Below are 21,893 nucleotides of genomic sequence, written 5' to 3'. Positions count from 1 at the left end.
CTGTATACTGTTTAGTACGTACTATCTGTTGTATACTGTTTAGTATCTACTATCTGCTGTATACTGTTTAGTACGTACTATCTGTTGTATACTGTTTAGTATCTACTATCTGCTGTTTACTGATTAGTATCTACTATCTGCTGTATACTGTTTAGTATCTACTATCTGCTGTGTACTGTTTAGTATCTACTATCTGCTGTATACTGTTTAGTATCTACTATCTGCTGTTTACTGTTTAGTACCTACTATCTGCTGTATACTGTTTAGTACGTACTATCTGCTGTATACTGTTTAGTACGTACTATCTGCTGTATACTGTTTAGTACGTACTATCTGCTGTTTACTGTTTAGTACCTACTATCTGCTGTATACTGTTTAGTACGTACTATCTGCTGTATACTGTTTAGTACCTACTATCTGCTGTATACTGTTTAGTACCAACTATCTGCTGTATACTGTTTAGTACCTACTATCTGCTGTATACTGTTTAGTACCTACTATCTGTGCTGTATACTGTTTAGTACCTACTGTCTGCTGTTTACTGTTTAGTATCTACTATCTGCTGTATACTGTTTAGTATCTACTATCTGCTGTATACTGTTTAGTATCTACTATCTGCTGTTTACTGTTTAGTATCTACTATCTGCTGTATACTGTTTAGTATCTACTATCTGCTGTATACTGTTTAGTATCTACTATCTGCTGTATACTGTTTAGTACCTACTATCTGTGCTGTATACTGTTTAGTATCTACTATCTGCTGTTCACTGTTTAGTATCTACTATCTGCTGTATACTGTTTAGTACCTACTACCTGCTATATACTGTTTAGTATGCACACACAGTAGGCAGATATTTGTTCCTAATTCGTCTGATTCATTCAGTATGGAAGTGACGTCATTTACGTTACCTGAACTGGCCGCATTCACCCGTTTTTTGTTTTTTTTGTTTATCTTTATTCAAGAAGAGTAATGCTCATATAAAGTCAGGTAAACAATAAACAATATCACAATGTAAATCAAGTAAAAGATTAAATAACTAAATAACATACAGAACAAAGTAAAGACAGTAATATACAGAATATAAAATAAACCAATAAAGACACATTTAAATAGTGAAATCATTATTTAAATAGAGGGGGAAAGGTTTTATAATAATACAGATATTTGTTTTATTTTCTGTTGTTAATTTAAAGTAGTGATTTCAGTCAGGACTCTAGATTAAAAATAGATTAAATTAATCCACGCTCGTTTGTTTTGATTTGGAGGCGCACGTAAAGTAACGATTTACGTTTAATTTCGCACAGCATTGTGGGTAAAATACAATTCATTTCCTGAAAGCACGCATCCGATCCATACTGCATGAAACCCGGAAGTTAATATCCATACTGAAATGTTCAGTATACTGAGGTGGACCCAAAAAATGACCACTGAATGACCACGAGAGTTCAGTACACTGAAAAGTACTGACTACTGAACTGTGGCTATTCGGACAGGGCCCCTGAAAACTCACAATGGCCTCCAGTTAACAACAGGTTAAAGTTCTAAATAAGATGTTTCTCTGGCCCCGCCCACTGAGGCAAACCAATGAGATTGTATATATCTCCAGAGCAGAAAAGTTTGAGGAAGTCAAATTAAAACCATGTCAAAGTAGAGGAGAACATCTGTGCAGCACAGAGGCTGTTTAGTTTAGAAGAACATTACTCATCTGCTGTCTGTTTGTCTTCAACAACTCCAAAGACATGCTGCTTTACCTCTTTTTACTTTGCTCTCACTTTATAGGTGAGTGTTACAACACACATCAAACTCTAATTTCACCTGCTGTTTAGACCAGATATCTGAACAACTATTTCAAAGTAGATGTTTATCTGTGGGAGCTACAAATTCCACTGATAGAAAAAGACTTTTGTTTTCTTCATGAATCTCAAAATGATCAAAGATGACTGATGAAGTAAAGGACTGATTTTCAGTCTCTTGATGTCTGAATCTCTTGCAGACTAACAGACATGTATAATACTTATTTTGCAGCCCTGGGCTCCATGAACAGCATAAACCCAGAAAGAACTGAAGAAAAAGTTGAAGAGGGAGGAAACATCAACCTGACCTGTACATATGATGGTCAAATCCAGAACATCCAGTGGTACAGAGAAAACCAGAGATCCAGACCAGAGTTCCTGCTCTACATCACAGAGGGAGGATCGATTCATCCAACAGATTCTGATTTCACAGCTTACATTAACAAAACGGAGAAACGAGTAAATCTGGAGATCTCCTCTGCTGCACTGACTGACTCTGCTGTGTACTACTGTGCTCTGCAGCCCACAGTGACAGGAAACACCACAACTCTGTACAAAAACCTCTGGAGAGAAGACAACACAATACTCCACAACATCCACTAGAGGGAGTCACACACTGATAAACTACAATGGTATTTAATGATACAGACCATCATCTGAACAGTGATTAAAACTAAAGACATGATGTAGAAAATGAGGTCATCTTAAATAACTTGATCCAGTTTCTGATAAGAATTGATCCAGTTTTAGATTCTATTAAAATCCAGTCATAGATTCAACCACTTTATAACATGAAGTTCTGCTGTTCCAAACATTCACAGTCTTTACAAACAGCTGGAAGACTTCTCCCACATTGCTCTCCTGACATGTTTACCTCAACTAGACAGCATCAACCTCCACTAGAGGGCGACATTATCTAGTAGGTGGTACAAAACCCAGATACTGAGCTCAACCTGTCTTTGAATAATAACTTCTGCTGAGAAGAGAACAAACGTCACTCTGAATGTTGAACATCAGAGAGTTCCTCCTGTTGGTTTAAACCTTGTTGTAGAGATGGAACTTTGGCTGTGGATTATTCTGGCTGCTCTTTTCTTTGGTGAGATAAAAAGAACAACACATTTTAATGATTCTATTTATTAAATAAGTAAACTGGAGTTCAGAGCAGGAATCTCTGAACTGTTGACATGTGTCTGTTCTGACTATAACTGTAGAGTTGACACTATTCACTGTCTTCCCTTCAGCCTCACTAACAATGTTTAGTCTCATGTTGTCCATTTCTACACTTTTTACAGGACCAGCAGCTGGAGACAAAATCTCTCCTACAGTCGATGAAGTCAGTGGAACAGAAGGAGAATCTGTCACACTCAGATGTAACTATGAGACAACATCAGATTATGTTTACCTCTACTGGTACAGACATCATTCTGACCTCCAGGCACCTCAGTTTATACTCTGGAAAGGAGCCAGATCAAGGAGTGATAGAAAATATATTCCAGATAAACGATATGAATCTCAAACATCACGCAGCTCAACTGAACTGACCATTAGAAAGCTAACCCCTGAAGACACAGCTCTCTACTACTGTGCTTTAGAAACACAGTGATACAAAGTGTAGAAGAGGCTGTACAAAAACCTGAACACAGATATCTGACTACTCTTCAAAGAGGAGGGAAGTGGGATTCAAACCACAGCTTCATGTCAGATGGATTGTGATGATTCCTGTTTGATCAGAGTCTCTGTGGTTACAGCTGCTGATGAGACACTGAGGGAGGATCCACATGAGCATCACATACACATTGATGAAAATGAGACTAGAATATGACCCAAATCAATGTTGTTTTAATATAACATTTATTTAACCAGGTAATTAACCCTTTGAGATAAAAATACATTTTACAAGGGTGACCTGGCCAAGAGGGCAGCAGCACACGTCATAATGAACATGATATGATTAAGATTACAATTAAAAAACACAGGCACTGTCCAATGGTCTCGTGTTCTGTCATTTAATATTGAGCCAACGGTGTTATGCCCTTAAAGGTTTTTAAGTGGACCCAAAAGCAAGACCGGAAAACAGGGTGGTGGGTAAAGGGGTATTTATTGATGTGAGGCTGCTGCTTGAATGAGAGGCTGGGTGGCGAGGCGCTGGAGCTCGGTAGTTGGAGGCACTGGGGGAAAAAAAGAAGACAAGGGAATAATTAGTTACAGGTATCCAAAGCACAAAAAGTTTACTGATGCTGAGAAGCCAATCTACCACGGTGAAGACGGAAATAATCTGACAGCTTGGGAGAGTTGAACCAGGGTATAAATGCTGCAGCCGGTGATTACAGATGACGAACAGGTGAGTGATTACAGAGAGCTCCAGCAGCCGATAGGCCACACCCAGCCTCTGAAAGAACAAAAACACAAGCACCAAACAAGGAAAAAAACACAGAACTGTCCAATCACCACGAACGGCTTCAAGTAAAATGAGATCTGCCAGTTTCATGTCATTCTGGAGAAAGTTTCCTACAGACAGGGCAGCAAAACTAAGTGCTCTTTTACCGAGCTCAGTCAGGACACAAAGAACAGACAGATTAAAAACATCACAGGAACACAAGGCATAGTGGCTTCTGGTTCTGTGGAGCTATGAACATAAAGAAGATGGAACTAAACCAAGAAGAGCTTTATAAAGAAGACTGCGCTCCTACAAGGATGGCCAATAAGATTTAGTGTACAGGTCCCAGTGATGAATAAGGCGTCTATAACCAGTAACAGGTCAGTCCTCAGGTCTATTGCTGCTAGACCTGTTGGCTAGTTTTGACACAGTTAACCGTCAAATCCTCCTTTCCTCGCTCTCTGAACTTGGCATCTCAGGATCTGCCCTCTGCTGGTTCGTGTCCTACCTCTCAGGAAGATCTGTTAGAGTGTCTTGGAAGGGAGAAGTTTCCAAAATGCACAATATATCCACAGGGGTGCCCCAAGGGTCAGTGCTCAGTCCCCTTCTCTTCACTTGGTGCCAGTGTTAATCTTGTCAACAAAATAAATGACAAAAATATTCATTGATGAAGGTCTTTTAAATTAGTCAACTATGATGATGACGAGACGAAACTCGGCTATTTGACGATTTGATAAATAATATTACTTCATCATCTAATTGATGAAAATCTGACCAAACAAAAACTACATTACAAGTGAGGATTATCAAGTACCCCCTCAGCTGTTCTAAAATCATTGTAAACCATAACAGACTTCATCCAATGTGAGCGTGTGTGGTGAGTGCAACAATGTGCAGCCTGGAGCCTGCAGGTCCTTGAAGCTCCGCCCCCTAGAGCTTCTGATAATAAAAATAAAAGCTTGCATCTGATTTTGTTGACTAAAATATCTTCTAATTACGTCAACTAAAATGATGTGCAATTTTAGTCAGTGACTAATTGACTAAATTTAATCAGTAACAAATGACTAATATCTGACTAAATAAAAAGGACATTTTCGTCAGGAGACTATGAATAAATAAGAAAATGATGTGAAGAATAACATTGCTTGGTGCAATAATCCACACTCATGGCTTCTCATACCATTGCTATGCTAATGATACCCAGCTCTTCCTGTCATTCCCACCAGATGATTTTACAGTCTCATCAAGAATTTCCTCATTCCTTGATCCTATCTCTAAATGAATGAATGAACGCCACCTTCAACTCAACCTCTCAAAGATTGAGCTCCTTGTTATCCAAGCCAGTCTCTCCATGCGACCACATATCATTCCCAGCTTGGAACAACCAAACTTATGCCCACAAAGTCTGCCCGGAACCTGGGTGTCACCAGCTAACATTTAAGCTTCTAGTGGCCTTGATCACCCGGTCATGTTGATTTCTCCTGTACAACATCAGGAAGATCAGACCTTACCTGTCAGAGCATGAACAACAGCTCATGGTACAAACTCTTGTGATATTACGCACTGACTATTGAAACTCCTTACTGGCAGGTTTTCCTGCATGCACTAACAAACCCCCTGAAGCTGATCCCAAACTGGTCTTCAACCTCCCCAAAACAGCACGTTACTCTGCTGTTCATCTCCCTCCACTGGCTCCCAGTTACTGCTTGCATCAAATTGAAAACCCTGATGCTTGCTTACCAAACAGTCACAAAAACAGCTTGTCCTTATCGAAACTCCTTCATCCAGGTCTATACTCCCTCCCTATCGTCCACTAACCACTGGCATACGTGTATCAGTGTTCTGTTAACAGCTATTTCTACTCTGATGGATATAGTAAATATTTCTGAACAACAATTATATGATGGCCAAAAAGGAGCATCCACACTTCAACAGTCCAAAGAGTCCAATTTGGTGAAACTGTACATCACAACCTGGCTCAAAAGAATGTGACAAAAATACACAAAATATAGTCGGATAAGATATGCAACGTATCTTAATGAAGCAAAAAGTCCTGAAATCTCTTGACCTGTTGCAGGGTGGTTTCATTCCTCAGCCACAGTACAGTCCTACATAAGAGACAAACAAAGATGACTGTAGAGTTGAGTGGAGGGAGGGGTTAAAGGGAGGAGTCAAACTGTGACTCAACGACCAAAAAGACAAACTTTCACAAATGTGGTTTATACAAGAGGAGACTCTTTATGTTTAAAGATGCTTTCAGTATATTTGAGTCAGTTTGTGACTTTGTTTCTGCTCACATTAACAGGTAGGTCATTAAGAATATCAGAGCTTTATTCATTAAAAAAGATGATTTTGAATCAGAAGCACTTCTTTGTTCCTACTGGAAATCACATTAAAGACAGTACGTGTTATTGTTCCTTCAGGTGTTATCTGTGATGATCTCACTCCAGTCAAGAATGAAGTGTTCGGTTCAGAAGACAGCACTATAACTCTGTCCTACAGATACTCCAAGACTGTTTCTAGTGGTGATCATTTCTTCTGGTATCGACAACATCCAGGAAAAACACCAGAGTTTATTCTGTATATCTCTGGACTTAATTCTTCAAGACCAGCAGACTCTCTCAAATCAGACTCAGAGTTCTCGACTAAGGTGTCTGGAAAGAACCATCTGGATCTACAGATCTCCTCTGCTGCACTGACTGACTCTGCTGTGTACTACTGTGCTCTGAGGCCCACAGTGACAGGAAACACCACAACTCTGTACAAAAACCTCTGGAGAGAAGACAACACAATACTCCACAACATCCACTAGAGGGAGTCACACACTGATAAACTTCTATGGTATGTCATGATGAAGGCTTGATGTTTCTCAATTCAGAAATGAAACTAGTTCAACAGATGAGTCTCCTCCCAATGACTGCAGAGGTGTTTGATGACAGAGAACTGTTTGATTCCAGCTGTGAACATCAGACCAAACTCTACTCACAAAACTGAATCATACTGAACATTCAGTTACAGCATCTCACCTCTACAAACATGGAACAACTCACTGTTATTTTGTTCTTCTCAGCTCTCATAGGTATGTATGTAATAAATGGACAGTGTGTTGTGATTTTGAAAATAAAGAGTATTTCAGTTCGGACAACAGCTGTCATTATAACATTAAATATGTTAGATGTAGATTTATGTTTATTCAATGTAAAGATTCAATGACATGTGACTTTGAATAATTTATTTGGCTTCATCTTTTTTAGGTGTCAGCTGTGAAGAACTCACTCCAGTTAAGAATGAAGAGCACAGTTTAGAAGACAGCACCGTCACTCTGTCATACAGTTACTCCAAACAAACTGTTGGCAGTGATTCTTTCTTCTGGTATCAACAATATCCAGGAAAACAACCAGAGTTCATCATCTCTCACTCAGGAACAGGACGACTTATATCAGATCCAGTCTCTGGACTGTCTGTTACAGTGAGAGAGGATAAAAACATCTGGATCTACAGATCTCCTCTGCTGCACTGACTGACTCTGCTGTGTACTACTGTGCTCTGCAGCCCACAGTGACAGGAAACACCACAACTCTGTACAAAAACCTCTGGAGAGAAGACAACACAATACTCCACAACATCCACTAGAGGGAGTCACACACTGATAAACTACAATGGTATTTAATGATACAGACCATCATCTGAACAGTGATTAAAACTAAAGACATGATGTAGAAAATGTGGTCATCTTAAATAACTTGATCCAGTTTCTGATAAGAATTGATCCAGTTTTAGATTCTATTAAAATCCAGTCATAGATTCAACCACTTTATAACATGAAGTTCTGCTGTTCCAAACATTCACAGTCTTTACAAACAGCTGGAAGACTTCTCCCACATTGCTCTCCTGACATGTTTACCTCAACTAGACAGCATCAACCTCCACTAGAGGGCGACATTATCTAGTAGGTGGTACAAAACCCAGATACTGAGCTCAACCTGTCTTTGAATAATAACTTCTGCTGAGAAGAGAACAAACGTCACTCTGAATGTTGAACATCAGAGAGTTCCTCCTGTTGGTTTAAACCTGGTTGTAGAGATGGAACTTTGGCTGTGGATTATTCTGGCTGCTCTTTTATTAGGTGAGAGACAAAGAACATATTCTGATTACTCTGTACATGTTTGTGTTTCTGATTCTCAGGCAAGTAGAATCCTAAATATTCATTTATAGAATCATTAAACAATTCATCTCTTCCTCTTTCTGTTCTCTTCTCAGAGTGTAAAGGAGAAGACAGAGCGATCCAGCCAACAGAAGATGTCTTTGCTTCTGAAGGAGACACAGTCACACTTGATTGTAAATTTGAGACCACTAGAACAAGCCCCACTCTGTTCTGGTATCGACAAAGATGTAATGATTTTCCGAGATACATGTTGAAATCTTACTCAGACAGAACAGAAAAGGCTCCTGAGTTCAGGACAGACAGATTTAATGCTGCAATCAACGGGACATCAGTTCCTCTGAAGATCCAGAAGCTTCAGCTGACTGACTCTGCTGTGTACTACTGTGCTCTGCAGCCCACAGTGACAGGAAACACCACAACTCTGTACAAAAACCTCTGGAGAGAAGACAACACAATACTCCACAACATCCACTAGAGGGAGTCACACACTGATAAACTTCTATGGTATGTCATGATGAAGGCTTGATGTTTCTCAATTCAGAAATGAAACTAGTTCAACAGATGAGTCTCCTCCCAATGACTGCAGAGGTGTTTGATGACAGAGAACTGTTTGATTCCAGCTGTGAACATCAGACCAAACTCTACTCACAAAACTGAATCATACTGAACATTCAGTTACAGCATCTCACCTCTACAAACATGGAACAACTCACTGTTATTTTGTTCTTATCAGTTCTCATAGGTATGTATGTAATAAATGGACAGTGTGTTGTGATTTTGAAAATAAAGAGTATTTCAGTTTGGACAACAGCTGTCATTATAACATTAAATATGTTAGATGTAGATTTATGTTTGTTTATTAAAAGATTAAATGACATGTGACTTTGAATAATTTCTTTGCCTCCCTCCTTTTTAGGTGTCAGCTGTGAAGAACTCACTCCAGTTAAGAATGAAGAACACAGTTTAGAAGACAGCACCGTCACTCTGTCATACAGTTACTACAAACAAGCTGATGGCAGTGATTATTTCTTCTGGTATCAACAATATCCAGGAAAACAACCACAGTTCATCATGTTCATCTCAGGGTTGAACATCACAAAAACAGCAGAACCTCTGAAATCAGAGAAAAGGTTTTTGACACGACTCTCTGAAAAAAAGGATCGTGTGGATCTACAGATCTCCTCTGCTGCACTGACTGACTCTGCTGTGTACTACTGTGCTGTGAGGCCCACAGTGACAGGAAACACCACAACTCTGTACAAAAACCTCTGGAGAGAAGACAACACAATACTCCACAACATCCACTAGAGGGAGCATCAGACCAAAACAACTCAGCACCAACTCATACTAGTTCTTCCTTTACAGCACCTCACCTCTGTAAATGTGGGAGAACTCACAATGGCCTCCAGTTAAAAACAAGTTCAAGTTCTAAATAAGGTGTTCCTCTGGCCCCGCCCACTGAGACCAAGGGCCCGTTTCAGAAAGAAGGTTCAACAAACTCTAACTCTGAGCTCTGAGTTGATTTACCCTCAGGTGGGAAACTCTGAGTTTTGGGTTCCAGATCAGCTGATTTGAGTTAAATCAACTCTGAGTAGGTTCACTCGGTGTTCAGCGCGTGCACCACTACTATGAAAAGCCAACATTAATGGAGCCATGGCAACAGGTGAGAAAAAAGAGATCCTCTTACTTTAACCATCTGGAAATATAACCTACTACATCTTCATGCAGACACACTACAAATATAAACAGGTTTTAAGAAAGAAAGAAAAAGTAACACTGCTGCAGCAGCACAGGAGAGAAAGAAGTGGTGAAGGAGAAAACTGCTGCTCGCATCAGCATGTAATGAAGTCTATTCATCTAATATTTAATCAGAATAATAGTTCTGCAGGTAAAAACCGGTGTAATGGTGTTTAAACGAACATTTAGTGACATAAAGATGCAATTAATCAGGAGAAAAGCGACTTTAAAATAGCTCAAAGTGAAATAGGCTATAAGAACAAACTAGGCTCATGGTGGTAGCCAACCTTATTTTAATCATATTTGACAAAGTAAACTTAGCCTAATTCATTTGAAAGTGCATTATCAAATGTTCTTTTTATACGCTATAGCCTTCCTAACATATCACATTAAAACAACCTGGATTTTTATTCAGACAAAACGGTGAATCTTCACTAATACGCACGTGATACGGACTGAATGAAAGAATGAGGAAAACCCAGTTTCCCTCATGTCATGGTTAACTGACTCAGTGTTTGTTAAAAACCTGCTTACTGAAACAGGCCCCAGGATTAAAGTATTTCAGAATATCCAAACAATTCTTGACATAAATATAAAATATCTGAACAGTACGTCTGATATGTTGCTTTTTCATCTTAATTCTTTAGGGCAATTCATCGATAGTTTGGTATCAAATTTCTGAATAAATGATCCCTGTAAACATCTAGAAACACATGATTGATTACTGTGTACCACATGGTTCAACCCTGTGTCCTCATTTCTTCTTTATGTGTTGACTTTGATATTTTAAAAATGATTTGATCTATTTTCATTTGTGTAATAATAGTAAGAATGGATTATATATAAATTCATTAACATGTGCATCAGGTTCAGAACATTTTAAATGTGTTCCAGTATGCAGTTCAGAGACGCGTTCCAGGATGTCACTTCTAGAATTTCTGCACTACATTTTTACAATTCCTCCAGGGGGAGACATTATTGAGCAGGTAATGAACTACTGTGTTCAAACGTTATATTAATACCAGCTGCTGCTGTAAAGAGAACACTTCAACACAGTGAACATTGAACATCAGAGAGTTCCTCCTGTTGGTTTAAACCTGGTTTTAGAAATGGAAATTTGGCTTTGGATTATTCTGGCTGCTCTTTTCTTTGGTAAGATATAAAGCACAACTTGTCTTCAGTGTTTTTAAGTTCTGAGCAGAAATCTATGAACATTTGAATTATTTTGTTCTTGCAGTAAGACTGAACAACTGATATTTTCCACTGTCTCATCTTCTCAGTCTCTTGAACAATATTTAATCTAATGGCTTCATTTTCTCTACGTTTTACAGGACTAACAGCTGGAGACAAAATCTCTCCTGAAGTCGATGAAGTCAGTGGAACAGAAGGAGAATCTGTCACACTCAGATGTAACTATGAGACAACAGACCAGTATGTTTCCCTCTACTGGTACAGACATCATTCTGACCTCCAGGCACCTCAGTTTATACTCTGGAAAGGAGCAAAAAGAAGGAGCAATAACAAATACATTCCAGATAAACGATATGAATCTCAAACATCAAGCAGCTCAACTGAACTGACCATTAGAAAGCTAACCCCTGAAGACACAGCTCTCTACTACTGTGCTTTAGAAACACAGTGATACAAAGTGTAGAAGAGGCTGTACAAAAACCTGAACACAGATATCTGACTACTCTTCAAAGAGGAGGGAAGTGGGATTCAAACCACAGCTTCATGTCAGATGGATTGTGATGATTCCTGTTTGATCAGAGTCTCTGTGGTTACAGCTGCTGATGAGACACTGAGGGAATTAAATACTCAGCTACTAACTACACATTTTGTATAGCACCAAATCATAACAACAACAACTTATCAGACCGATCTCAGTTTGTACATGTTAATGATGAGTCCTCTATGCACACTAATGTTTGCCATGGAGTCCCACAAGGTTCAGTGCTTGGACCAATTCTTTTTACATTCCTCTGGGAAATATTATGAGGAAACACTCCATACAGTTTCATTGTTATGCAGATGATACTCAGCTTTATGTATCAATGAAGCCCGATGGTACCAGTCAGTTATGTCAGCTAGAAACGTGCCTTAAGGACGTTAGGACCTGGATGACCAGAAATGTTTTGCTACTTAACTCAGACAAGACTGAAGTTATTGTGCTAGGCCCTAAGAACCTCAGAGAGACTTTTTCTAGTGATGTGACTGTCCTTAATGACATCAGCCTGGCATCTAGCACCACTGTTAGGAATCTAGGAGTTATTTTTGATCAAGATATGTCTTTTAGCTCTCACATCAGTCAAGTTTCAAGAACAGCCTACTTTCACCTTCGTAATATATCCAAGATCAGGAATATCCTGTCGCAAAGTGATGCAGAAAAACTAGTTCATGCATTTGTTACCTCCAGACTGGATTATTGTAACTCTCTTTTGTCAGGGTGCTCTGGCAAATCTCTAAAGACTCTTCAACTAGTCCAGAATGCTGCAGCTGGTGTACTGACCAGAACCAGGAAATGGGACCACATTACTCCTGTCCTGGCTTCTCTGCACTGGCTCCCTATACAGTCTCGAATAGAATTCAAGATCCTTCTTCTCACCTACAAAGCTCTAAATGGCCAGGCACCATCTTACCTGAAGGAGCTACTAGTGCCGTACTGTCCCTCGAGAGCGTTGCGGTCCCGGAGTGCAGGCCTGCTGGTGGTACCTACAGTCTCCAAGTGTACTATGGGGGGTAAAGCCTTCAGTTATCGGGCCTGCTGGTGGTACCTACAGTCTCCAAGTGTACTATGGGGGGTAAAGCCTTCAGTTATCGGGCCTACTAGTGGTACCTACAGTCTCCAAGTGTACTATGGGGGGTAAAGCCTTCAGTTATCGGGCTCCTCTCCTCTGGAACCGCCTTACAGCCGGGGTCCGGGAGGCAGACACAGTCTGTATTTTTAAGAATAGACTTAAAACTTTACTTTTTGATAAATCTTATAGTTAGGGCTGGTGCTGGTGTAGACCAGCTCTTAGTTATGCTGCTATAGGCTTAGACTACCGGGGGAACTGGCACCCTGAGCTCCTCTCTCTCTCTCTCTCTCTCTCTCTCTCTGCATATACAGTACATCATATTACTGCATGTATCTATCTATAAATCTCAGCCACTAACCACCTACTTTCCTGGGAGCTCTTGAGCTCTCTTAGGCTCCTCGAGATCGTCGGTTGACGGCCTGCCAGAACAACCCCCACCCCACCACTACCCCCTCCCCACCGGATCGTGGGTTGGCGGCCTGCCAGAACAACCCCCACCCCACCACTACCCCCTCCCCACCGGATCGTGGGTTGGCGGCCTGCCAGAACAACCCACCCCCCCCCCCCACACACACACACACCCCCTCCCCTCCCCACCGGATTGCTGATGGACGGTCTACCTCCCCCCACCCCCTTGATCTCTATCCCTCTTCCTGCATCTTATCCCATCTCTCCCCCTATCCCTTTCCAAGCCCGGCACAGTCTAGACCTGTGAAGACTGTTTCGTCATGAGCCGGGGATCCGGCCGAAGATTTCTGCTTTTCAATAAGACAGTTTTTTCTTACCACTGTAACTTTTGCTGCTTTGCTAAAGTGCTCATGATGGATAGGCCGGATCTTTGTAACATAACAATGAGTAAGGTCTTTTACCTGCTTTATGTAATATAACAATGAGTAAGGTCTTTTACCTGCTTTTTGTAACATAACAATGAGTAAGGTCTTTTACCTGCTTTATATAACATAACAATGAGTAAGGTCTTTTACCTGCTTTATGTAACATAACAATGAGTAAGGTCTTTTACCTGCTTTATGTAACATAACAATGAGTAAGGTCTTTTACCTGCTTTATGTAACATAACAATGAGTAAGGTCTTTTACCTGCTTTATGTAACATAACAATGAGTAAGGTCTTTTACCTGCTTTATGTAACATAACAATGAGTAAAGTCTTTTACCTGCTTTATGTAACATAACAATGAGTAAGGTCTTTTACCTGCTTTTTGTAATATAACAATGGTTAAGGTCTTTTACCTGCTTTATGTAACATAACAATGAGTAAGGTCTTTTACCTTCTTTATGTAACATAACAATGAGTAAGGTATTTTACCTGCTTTTTGTAACATGACAATGAGTAAGGTCTTTTACCTGCTTCTTGTAAAGTGTCTCGAGATAACACTTGTTATGAGTTGACGTTATACAAATAAAAATTGATTGATTGATTGATAACAAGTGTCATCTCAAGACACTTTACAAAAGAGCAGGTCGAGACCTTACTCGATGTTATATTAAGATAATCTGCATATTTTCAAAGTGCCATCAAATAACTACTCAAAATGAATCACAAAGTAGATAATGCTTGAAAGTTAGGTAGCTAATGTAACTAGCCCAGTAGCAAGCTAATCCCTCTGTGAAGTCAATTAGAACTAGCTAATAAATGTTTCTCAGAGTTAAATATGTATTTGGGTGTGGTTATGTGTATCAAAGTACAAAGAAATATGAAATAATGCTAAAGCCACCTAGCTAATTGTTGTGGTTTTCTGTATTGGAGATATCACAAAAATGTAGCGTAGCATTAGTTCAGGCAGGCCACAGAGTCACGCTCTTCTTTTATGCCAGAGATTTTGGTAACAGCTGATCTCAAGCAAACCTCATCAGCTGATTTGCTTCAAAGCATCCTATTGGCCAAACAGTACTTATGCCGCCTTATTATAACTGCTCTAGACTGCCTACTCTTTGCTGCTCCCTCTGCAAGCTACATTTACAAACCTCCTCCACCCCAGCTCCTCCTTTTATTCTGTTCTGACTTAATCAAAGTCATGCTATTGTCATTGATGCCTGCTCTGTTTGGGTGTGCTGCTTCTCTCTGGTTAATGACCCCTTCAAGATGATACTCTAGATGTTAAATGTGGTATGGTGGTTGGTGCTGGGTTGATTTCATCTGCATCTTTTTCAGAATCCTCTCCTGCGATGGTGTTTTTGTCACAACTCTTTAAAAGTGACATATCCTGATAGATCAGATCTAGACCTCTACATCCAAGCAATCCAAGCCACCCCACAGCATCAACTGGAACATTTGTGTCCCCTGTCATGTATTAACAGATGAATCTTTATAGAGTCCACTCAGATCAACCAACCAACCTGTAATAGTGGCTATGCATCCCTGGAAGAAGACCTTCTCCGGATCCACAACGGACCTCAACCAGGAGCGACAGGATGACACATAGATTTAATGGTACTGTTTCTGTATGTGCTGGCAGAGGAAAGAAGACTGCTTGGAAACTTGGAAGTCTCTCCCAGAGGTGAAGGATGGACGGTGGGTCTGGGACACACTTCTGCACATTTGCATCATAGTTGTAGGTTGATGCATTATGTAAGCATACAGAACCAGCAGGCTCACTGCAGAAGAACTGATCTGATCTATTTAATGTTTTTCCTCCACTTGAGGGCGACATTATCAGGTAGGCGGTTCATCACCTCTGCACTGAGTTCAACCTTTCTATCAATACAAACTGCTGCAAGGAAGAGAACTTTTCTCACTCTGAATGTTGAACATCAGAGAGTTCCTCCTGTTGGTTTAAACCTTGTTGTAGAGATGGAACTTTGGCTGTGGATTATTCTGGCTGCTCTTTTATTAGGTGAGAGACAAAGAACATATTCTGATTCTCTAGCTACATAACTTTTTTAACATAGTGAGTATTTTTGGCAACAATTAATCTCTCCCTCCTCATGTTCTATTTTTCTCAGAGTGTAAAGGAGAAGACAGAGTGATCCAGCCAACAGAAGATGTATTTGCTTCTGAAGGAGACACAGTCACACTTGATTGTACATTTGAGACCACTGACACAAATCCCTCTTTGTTCTGGTACAGACAAGAAGCAGGGGACTTTCCAAAATACATGTTGAGATGCTACTCAAACAAAGCAGAAAATGCTCCTGGGATCTCGGAAGACAGATTTAAAGCTGCAATCAACGGGATATCTGTTCCCCTGAAGATCCAGAAGCTTCAGCTGACTGACTCTGCTGTGTACTACTGTGCTCTGAGGCCCACAGTGACAGGAAACACCACAACTCTGTACAAAAACCTCTGGAGAGAAGACAACACAATACTCAAAAACATCCACTAGAGGGAGTCACTGTTCAAACATACTGTTCATAGTCTGATTGAAATATCAAAACTTGAGCTTTTCTTACATTTCAAGGAGGAGCATAGTTTAGAGTTAAGACGTCACTTTTTAGCTGTTATGACACACTGACCAATTGCTTATTTAACAACTCAGCAGCCTGTCATGGGGTCTTTGATGACACGTGGATGATTGCATCGTCGACATACAACTGGCAACAAACATCTTCACAGCTGTCTGGTAGTTGGTTAATGTATAGGCAAAAGAGCAGCGGCCCCAGAATGGAGCCTTGTGGTACGCCAACATTACAGTGTTGAGGGGATGATATTGAACTATTGATTTTAACTCATTGCTTTCAAAATTCCAGACATGACTTAAATCACCTGAGAGCTTGATTACAGAAATGTAGATTTTTTTGAGTATTATAAATCAAGTCATGGTTTACAGTATCAAAGGCCTCTTTCAGGTCTAGAAATACTGCTCCCAAAACTTTACCGTCACCTGTGATGTGTGTTAGGGGCTTTACAAGTGGAGAATGCTTATTTATGAATTCAGTATCTAATCCAAACATATCTTTAACCTGAGAGGTATTAGAATAATTATTTGTTGAATGTTGCCTTCATTAGTCTGTGTAAACAAGAATGAGTTTGATGCATCTGTAGGTAGTATCGCTTTCATTGTGCAGGTCTGAAAAAGAAGCCAACACCAGACGCTGTCACACGTATCAGAAAGTATATGTTGTCATGTAATGTGTCTATGTATTTATTTTGGAATAATATTGCCAGGAAAGATCATCACTAATATGTGCTATAATAGCCAGATAACAGTACACTTCAGTGTCTCCAGCAGGAGGCAGTGTGGCGCTGGGCTTCTCCCATGCATGGACTGTCTTTGTTACGGGACTCTCGTTTCTTCCTCATTCTACCGAGTGAAGCTGAACTGAATCGAAGCACAGTTGCCTGTCTCATTCTTTTCTTCTGTTTATACAGAAATTCTCATCTGCTTATGGGATCTCGTTTTGAGACCTGTAACATATACATGTTAAAAACATATCTAAAACTGTGCAACAGAGAGACATGACAAATGCATAAACAGCAAATGTGCAGCAGATACATGAACCATGCAAATTTACAGCATATCAACTAAATTAGTACATAAATTCAGTCACTTTTCTCTCTCTCTTTCTGGGAATATGCATTTTTGACTTTAGAATCAATTCTGAATTTGAGTCCTGTCTCTCCAAATGGAAATCTCTTGATCTGTTGCAGGGTGGTTTGATTCCTCACTACAGTACAGTCCTACATAAGAGACAAACAAAGATGATTGTAGAGTTGAGTGGAGGGAGGGGTTAAAGGGAGGAGTCAAACTGTGACTCAACGACCAAAAAGACAAACTTTCACAAATGTGGTTTATACAAGAGGAGACTCTTTATGTTTAAAGATGCTTTCAGTATATTTGAGTCAGTTTGTGACTTTGTTTCTGCTCACATTAACAGGTAGGTCATTAAGAATATCAGAGCTTTATTCATTAAAAAAGATGATTTTGAATCAGAAGCACTTCTTTGTTCCTACTGGAAATCACATTAAAGACAGTATGTGTTATTGTTTCTTCAGGTGTTATCTGTGATGATCTCACTCCAGTCAAGAATGAAGTGTTCGGTTCAGAAGACAGCACTATAACTCTGTCCTACAGATACTCCAAGACTGTTTCTAGTGGTGATGATTTCTTCTGGTATCGACAACATCCAGGAAAAACACCAGAGTTTATTCTGTATATCTCTGGGCGTAATTCTTCAAGACCAGCAGACTCTCTCAAATCAGACTCAGAGTTCTCGACTAAGGTGTCTGGAAAGAACCATCTGGATCTACAGATCTCCTCTGCTGCACTGACTGACTCTGCTGTGTACTACTGTGCTGTGAAGCCCACAGTGACAGGAAACACCACAACTCTGTACAAAAACCTCTGGAGAGAAGACAACACAATACTCCACAACATCCACTAGAGGGAGTCACACACTGATAAACTTCAATGGTATTTAATGATACAGACCATCATCTGAACAGTGACTAAAACTAAAGACATGATGTAGAAAATGAGGTCATCTTAAATAACTTGATCCAGTTTCTGATAAGAATTGATCCAGTTTTAGATTCTATTAAAATCCAGTCATAGATTCAACCACTTTATAACATGAAGTTCTGCTGTTCCAAACATTCACAGTCTTTACAAACAGCTGGAAGACTTCTCCCACATTGCTCTCCTGACATGTTTACCTCAACTAGACAGCATCAACCTCCACTAGAGGGCGACATTATCTAGTAGGTGGTACAAAACCCAGATACTGAGCTCAACCTGTCTTTGAATAATAACTTCTGCTGAGAAGAGAACAAACGTCAGTCTGAATGTTGAACATCAGAGAGTTCCTCCTGTTGGTTTAAACCTTGTTGTAGAGATGGAACTTTGGCTGTGGATTATTCTGGCTGCTCTTTTCTTTGGTGAGATAAAAAGAACAACACATTTTAATGATTCTATTTATTAAATAAGTAAACTGGAGTTCAGAGCAGGAATCTCTGAACTGTTGACATGTGTCTGTTCTGACTATAACTGTAGAGTTGACACTATTCACTGTCTTCCCTTCAGCCTCACTAACAATGTTTAGTCTCATGTTGTCCATTTCTACACTTTTTACAGGACCAGCAGCTGGAGACAAAATCTCTCCTACAGTCGATGAAGTCAGTGGAACAGAAGGAGAATCTGTCACACTCAGATGTAACTATGAGACAACAAACCAGTATGTTTACCTCTACTGGTACAGACATCATTCTGACCTCCAGGCACCTCAGTTTATACTCTGGAAAGGAGCCAGAGATAATAGCAATCGGGAATATATTCCAGATAAACGATATGAATCTCAAACATCACGCAGCTCAACTGAACTGACCATTAGAAAGCTAACCCCTGAAGACACAGCTCTCTACTACTGTGCTTTAGAAACACAGTGATACAAAGTGTAGAAGAGGCTGTACAAAAACCTGAACACAGATATCTGACTACTCTTCAAAGAGGAGGGAAGTGGGATTCAAACCACAGCTTCATGTCAGATGGATTGTGATGATTCCTGTTTGATCAGAGTCTCTGTGGTTACAGCTGCTGATGAGACACTGAGGGAATTAAATACTCAGCTACTAACTACACATTTTGTATAGCACCAAATCATAACAAGTGTCATCTCAAGACACTTTACAAAAGAGCAGGTCGAGACCTTACTCGATGTTATATTAAGATAATCTGCATATTTTCAAAGTGCCATCAAATAACTACTCAAAATGAATCACAAAGTAGATAATGCTTGAAAGTTAGGTAGCTAATGTAACTAGCCCAGTAGCAAGCTAATCCCTCTGTGAAGTCAATTAGAACTAGCTAATAAATGTTTCTCAGAGTTAAATATGTATTTGGGTGTGGTTATGTGTATCAAAGTACAAAGAAATATGAAATAATGCTAAAGCCACCTAGCTAATTGTTGTGGTTTTCTGTATTGGAGATATCACAAAAATATAGCGTAGCATTAGTTCAGGCAGGCCACAGAGTCACGCTCTTCTTTTATGCCAGAGATTTTGGTAACAGCTGATCTCAAGCAAACTTCATCAGCTGATTTGCTTCAAAGCATCCTATTGGCCAAACAGTACTTATGACGCTTTATTATAACTGCTCTAGACTGCCTACTCTTTGCTGCTCCCTCTGCAAGCTACATTCACAAACCTCCTCCACCCCAGCTCCTCCTTTTATTCTGTTCTGACTTAATCAATGTCATGCTGTTGTCAGGTGGACGGGCAGGGAGATCCAGAACAACCGCTGAATATAAATAATTGCACAAATAATAAAGTATTTTTGTCTTGACAAAGTGGTCCTGACTGAACTCCAGTTCTGTACAATCATTTTCTTTAAAGTCTTTATATGTGATGTTTTGATCCAGTAGATGTCGCCCTTGAGCACCAGCATGAAATCAAACCAGATGGCTGTTTGGCCACGCCTCCTCCATGCTGTAGCCTCCGTCTCTACTCCAGCAACACACCTCCGAGTCCCCCCCGCTCAACTCGCGTTCGTAAGTAGTCAAGCTCCAGCGGTGGATAACATTTCCCTTGTAAAAGCTTTCTTATGGAAAAATGTGAAGTGACGAGGTAAGTAAGACGTTTTTAGTAATGTCATTGTTTAAGCGTTATTTTTTATATCCCGAAGATATTCACCTGTGTTAGGAGCTATTTTATTTTCTACTCCGGAGTAGGCCAAAGTAATTTGTAGCTTGCAGTTTGCACTGCTACTGCTAGTTAGCCATCTTTTACCATTAGAATAATTTCGGTGATTGTAAAATGCTAGAAACAGCAATGAATAAGTGTTCTCACTTGAATCCCTCTGAATGTTTGTCATTTCTTTACAGTCGGATGTCGGTATGGCTCCTGAAGAGGGGCCGGTCGCGGGGCCGGTCGAGTGTCCGAGGCCATTGCTTCAGCCGTTTGGCATCATTCGCCCTTTACTGCCTTGATGCAGGTGTTTTGCGGGTCCACATCACTCAACTTGGCAGGGCAAGGGAGCCAGCGCAAGACAACCGGGAGTACCGCTTTGCTACATACTGAAGCTTTATATATTGGAAACCGGTTGGTAATTCCCAGCTGCTGTGTGTGGAGGATTAGGGGTGGCCTGATCCCTATGCTCAGTATACCGGATATATTCCTGGCCACTAGCAAAACTTCTTTTACATTTGGCTACATGCACAATTTGGGCATCAAATGCCAACATCAACTTGTTTGTTTGAAGTGCTTTGTATTCCGTTAGAATTATTTAATGTTGCATTTTTTTAAATAAATCTAATTTATTGATGTAAAAGGTCTGATCAATTGTATTTGCATATCCTCTGTTACGGCTCTGGCTGTGATCCTGTTTCTGTGTATCCTTTGTGTCCCCTCCCCCTCTGTCTGTCTGTGTGTGTGTCTCTGGAGGGTGTGGCTGCAATCAACACCGGGTGACTACTCACACCTGCAGCTCATCTGCTCATCTGTCTCAAGCTAAAAGCCCTGGGCTCAACTCGACTCATTGCCAGATTATTGAGTCTACTGAAGTGGTAGATACTATCGGCTGCTCCTAACATTTGTTAGAGTTTTGTTCCTAGTGTTTTACTAGTGGATCCTAACTGATTTTTCTCCCCTGTTGTCCAGATTCTCACCAGTGTCTTCTCCTCCAGTCTGCTCTCCTCTCAGACAACTCAACCAATCACCCGCCTGCCTACAGAACCAGCTACTCCATAGTCTCCTCCACGCCGTCATTACCAGCCAGCCAGTCAGCCATCCACCTTTCCCAAACCCTGCAATAAAACCTCAAACCCTTCAACTTTGCTGCCGTGTCTGCTTTTGGGTCTGGATACAAACCGTAACATCCTCATCATGATCTGTGAAAACCACATACACATTTTCTAGTAGGAAGTAAAAGGTTTCCTCTTCTATGCATTAGCTAGTGAAAACACAGAAGTAAGCCACAGTGTTCTTGCTTATAATTACATGACAGTGAGCTGTTAATATTTACAAAGCAGAAGCATGTATGCATATTTTTGACATGTCTACACAGACAAGTATAGTCATTACAGCATGTGACTATCATACTGTAATTGAGTTCAATATTTGGGGGGACAAAG

The 21,893-nt window shown here is 40.2% G+C and overlaps 1 long non-coding RNA gene, 1 pseudogene and 1 gene segment (V, D, J or C); all 3 read left to right on the top strand.

The window, feature by feature from the left end:
- Positions 1 to 1,572: 1,572 nt before the first annotated feature.
- Positions 1,573 to 2,450, top strand: LOC132979604 (T cell receptor alpha variable 12-3-like). The segment is given in 2 exon segments: positions 1,573 to 1,780; positions 2,027 to 2,450. Coding segments are annotated over 2 exon segments (411 nt in total).
- Positions 2,451 to 6,990: 4,540 nt separating this feature from the next.
- On the top strand, positions 6,991 to 10,239 carry LOC132978557 (uncharacterized; annotated as a pseudogene).
- A 10,660-nt stretch (positions 10,240 to 20,899) lies between these two features.
- On the top strand, positions 20,900 to 21,592 carry LOC132979603 (uncharacterized). Its single transcript, XR_009674071.1, has 2 exons — positions 20,900 to 21,326; positions 21,421 to 21,592. It is a non-coding gene; the product is annotated as an uncharacterized LOC132979603 (long non-coding RNA).
- The last annotated feature ends 301 nt before the right edge of the window (positions 21,593 to 21,893 follow it).

Source organism: Labrus mixtus, chromosome 8, assembly GCF_963584025.1.
Source record: "Labrus mixtus chromosome 8, fLabMix1.1, whole genome shotgun sequence".
Lineage (NCBI taxonomy): Eukaryota > Metazoa > Chordata > Actinopteri > Labriformes > Labridae > Labrus > Labrus mixtus.
This window is presented reverse-complemented; position numbering and strand designations above follow the sequence as displayed.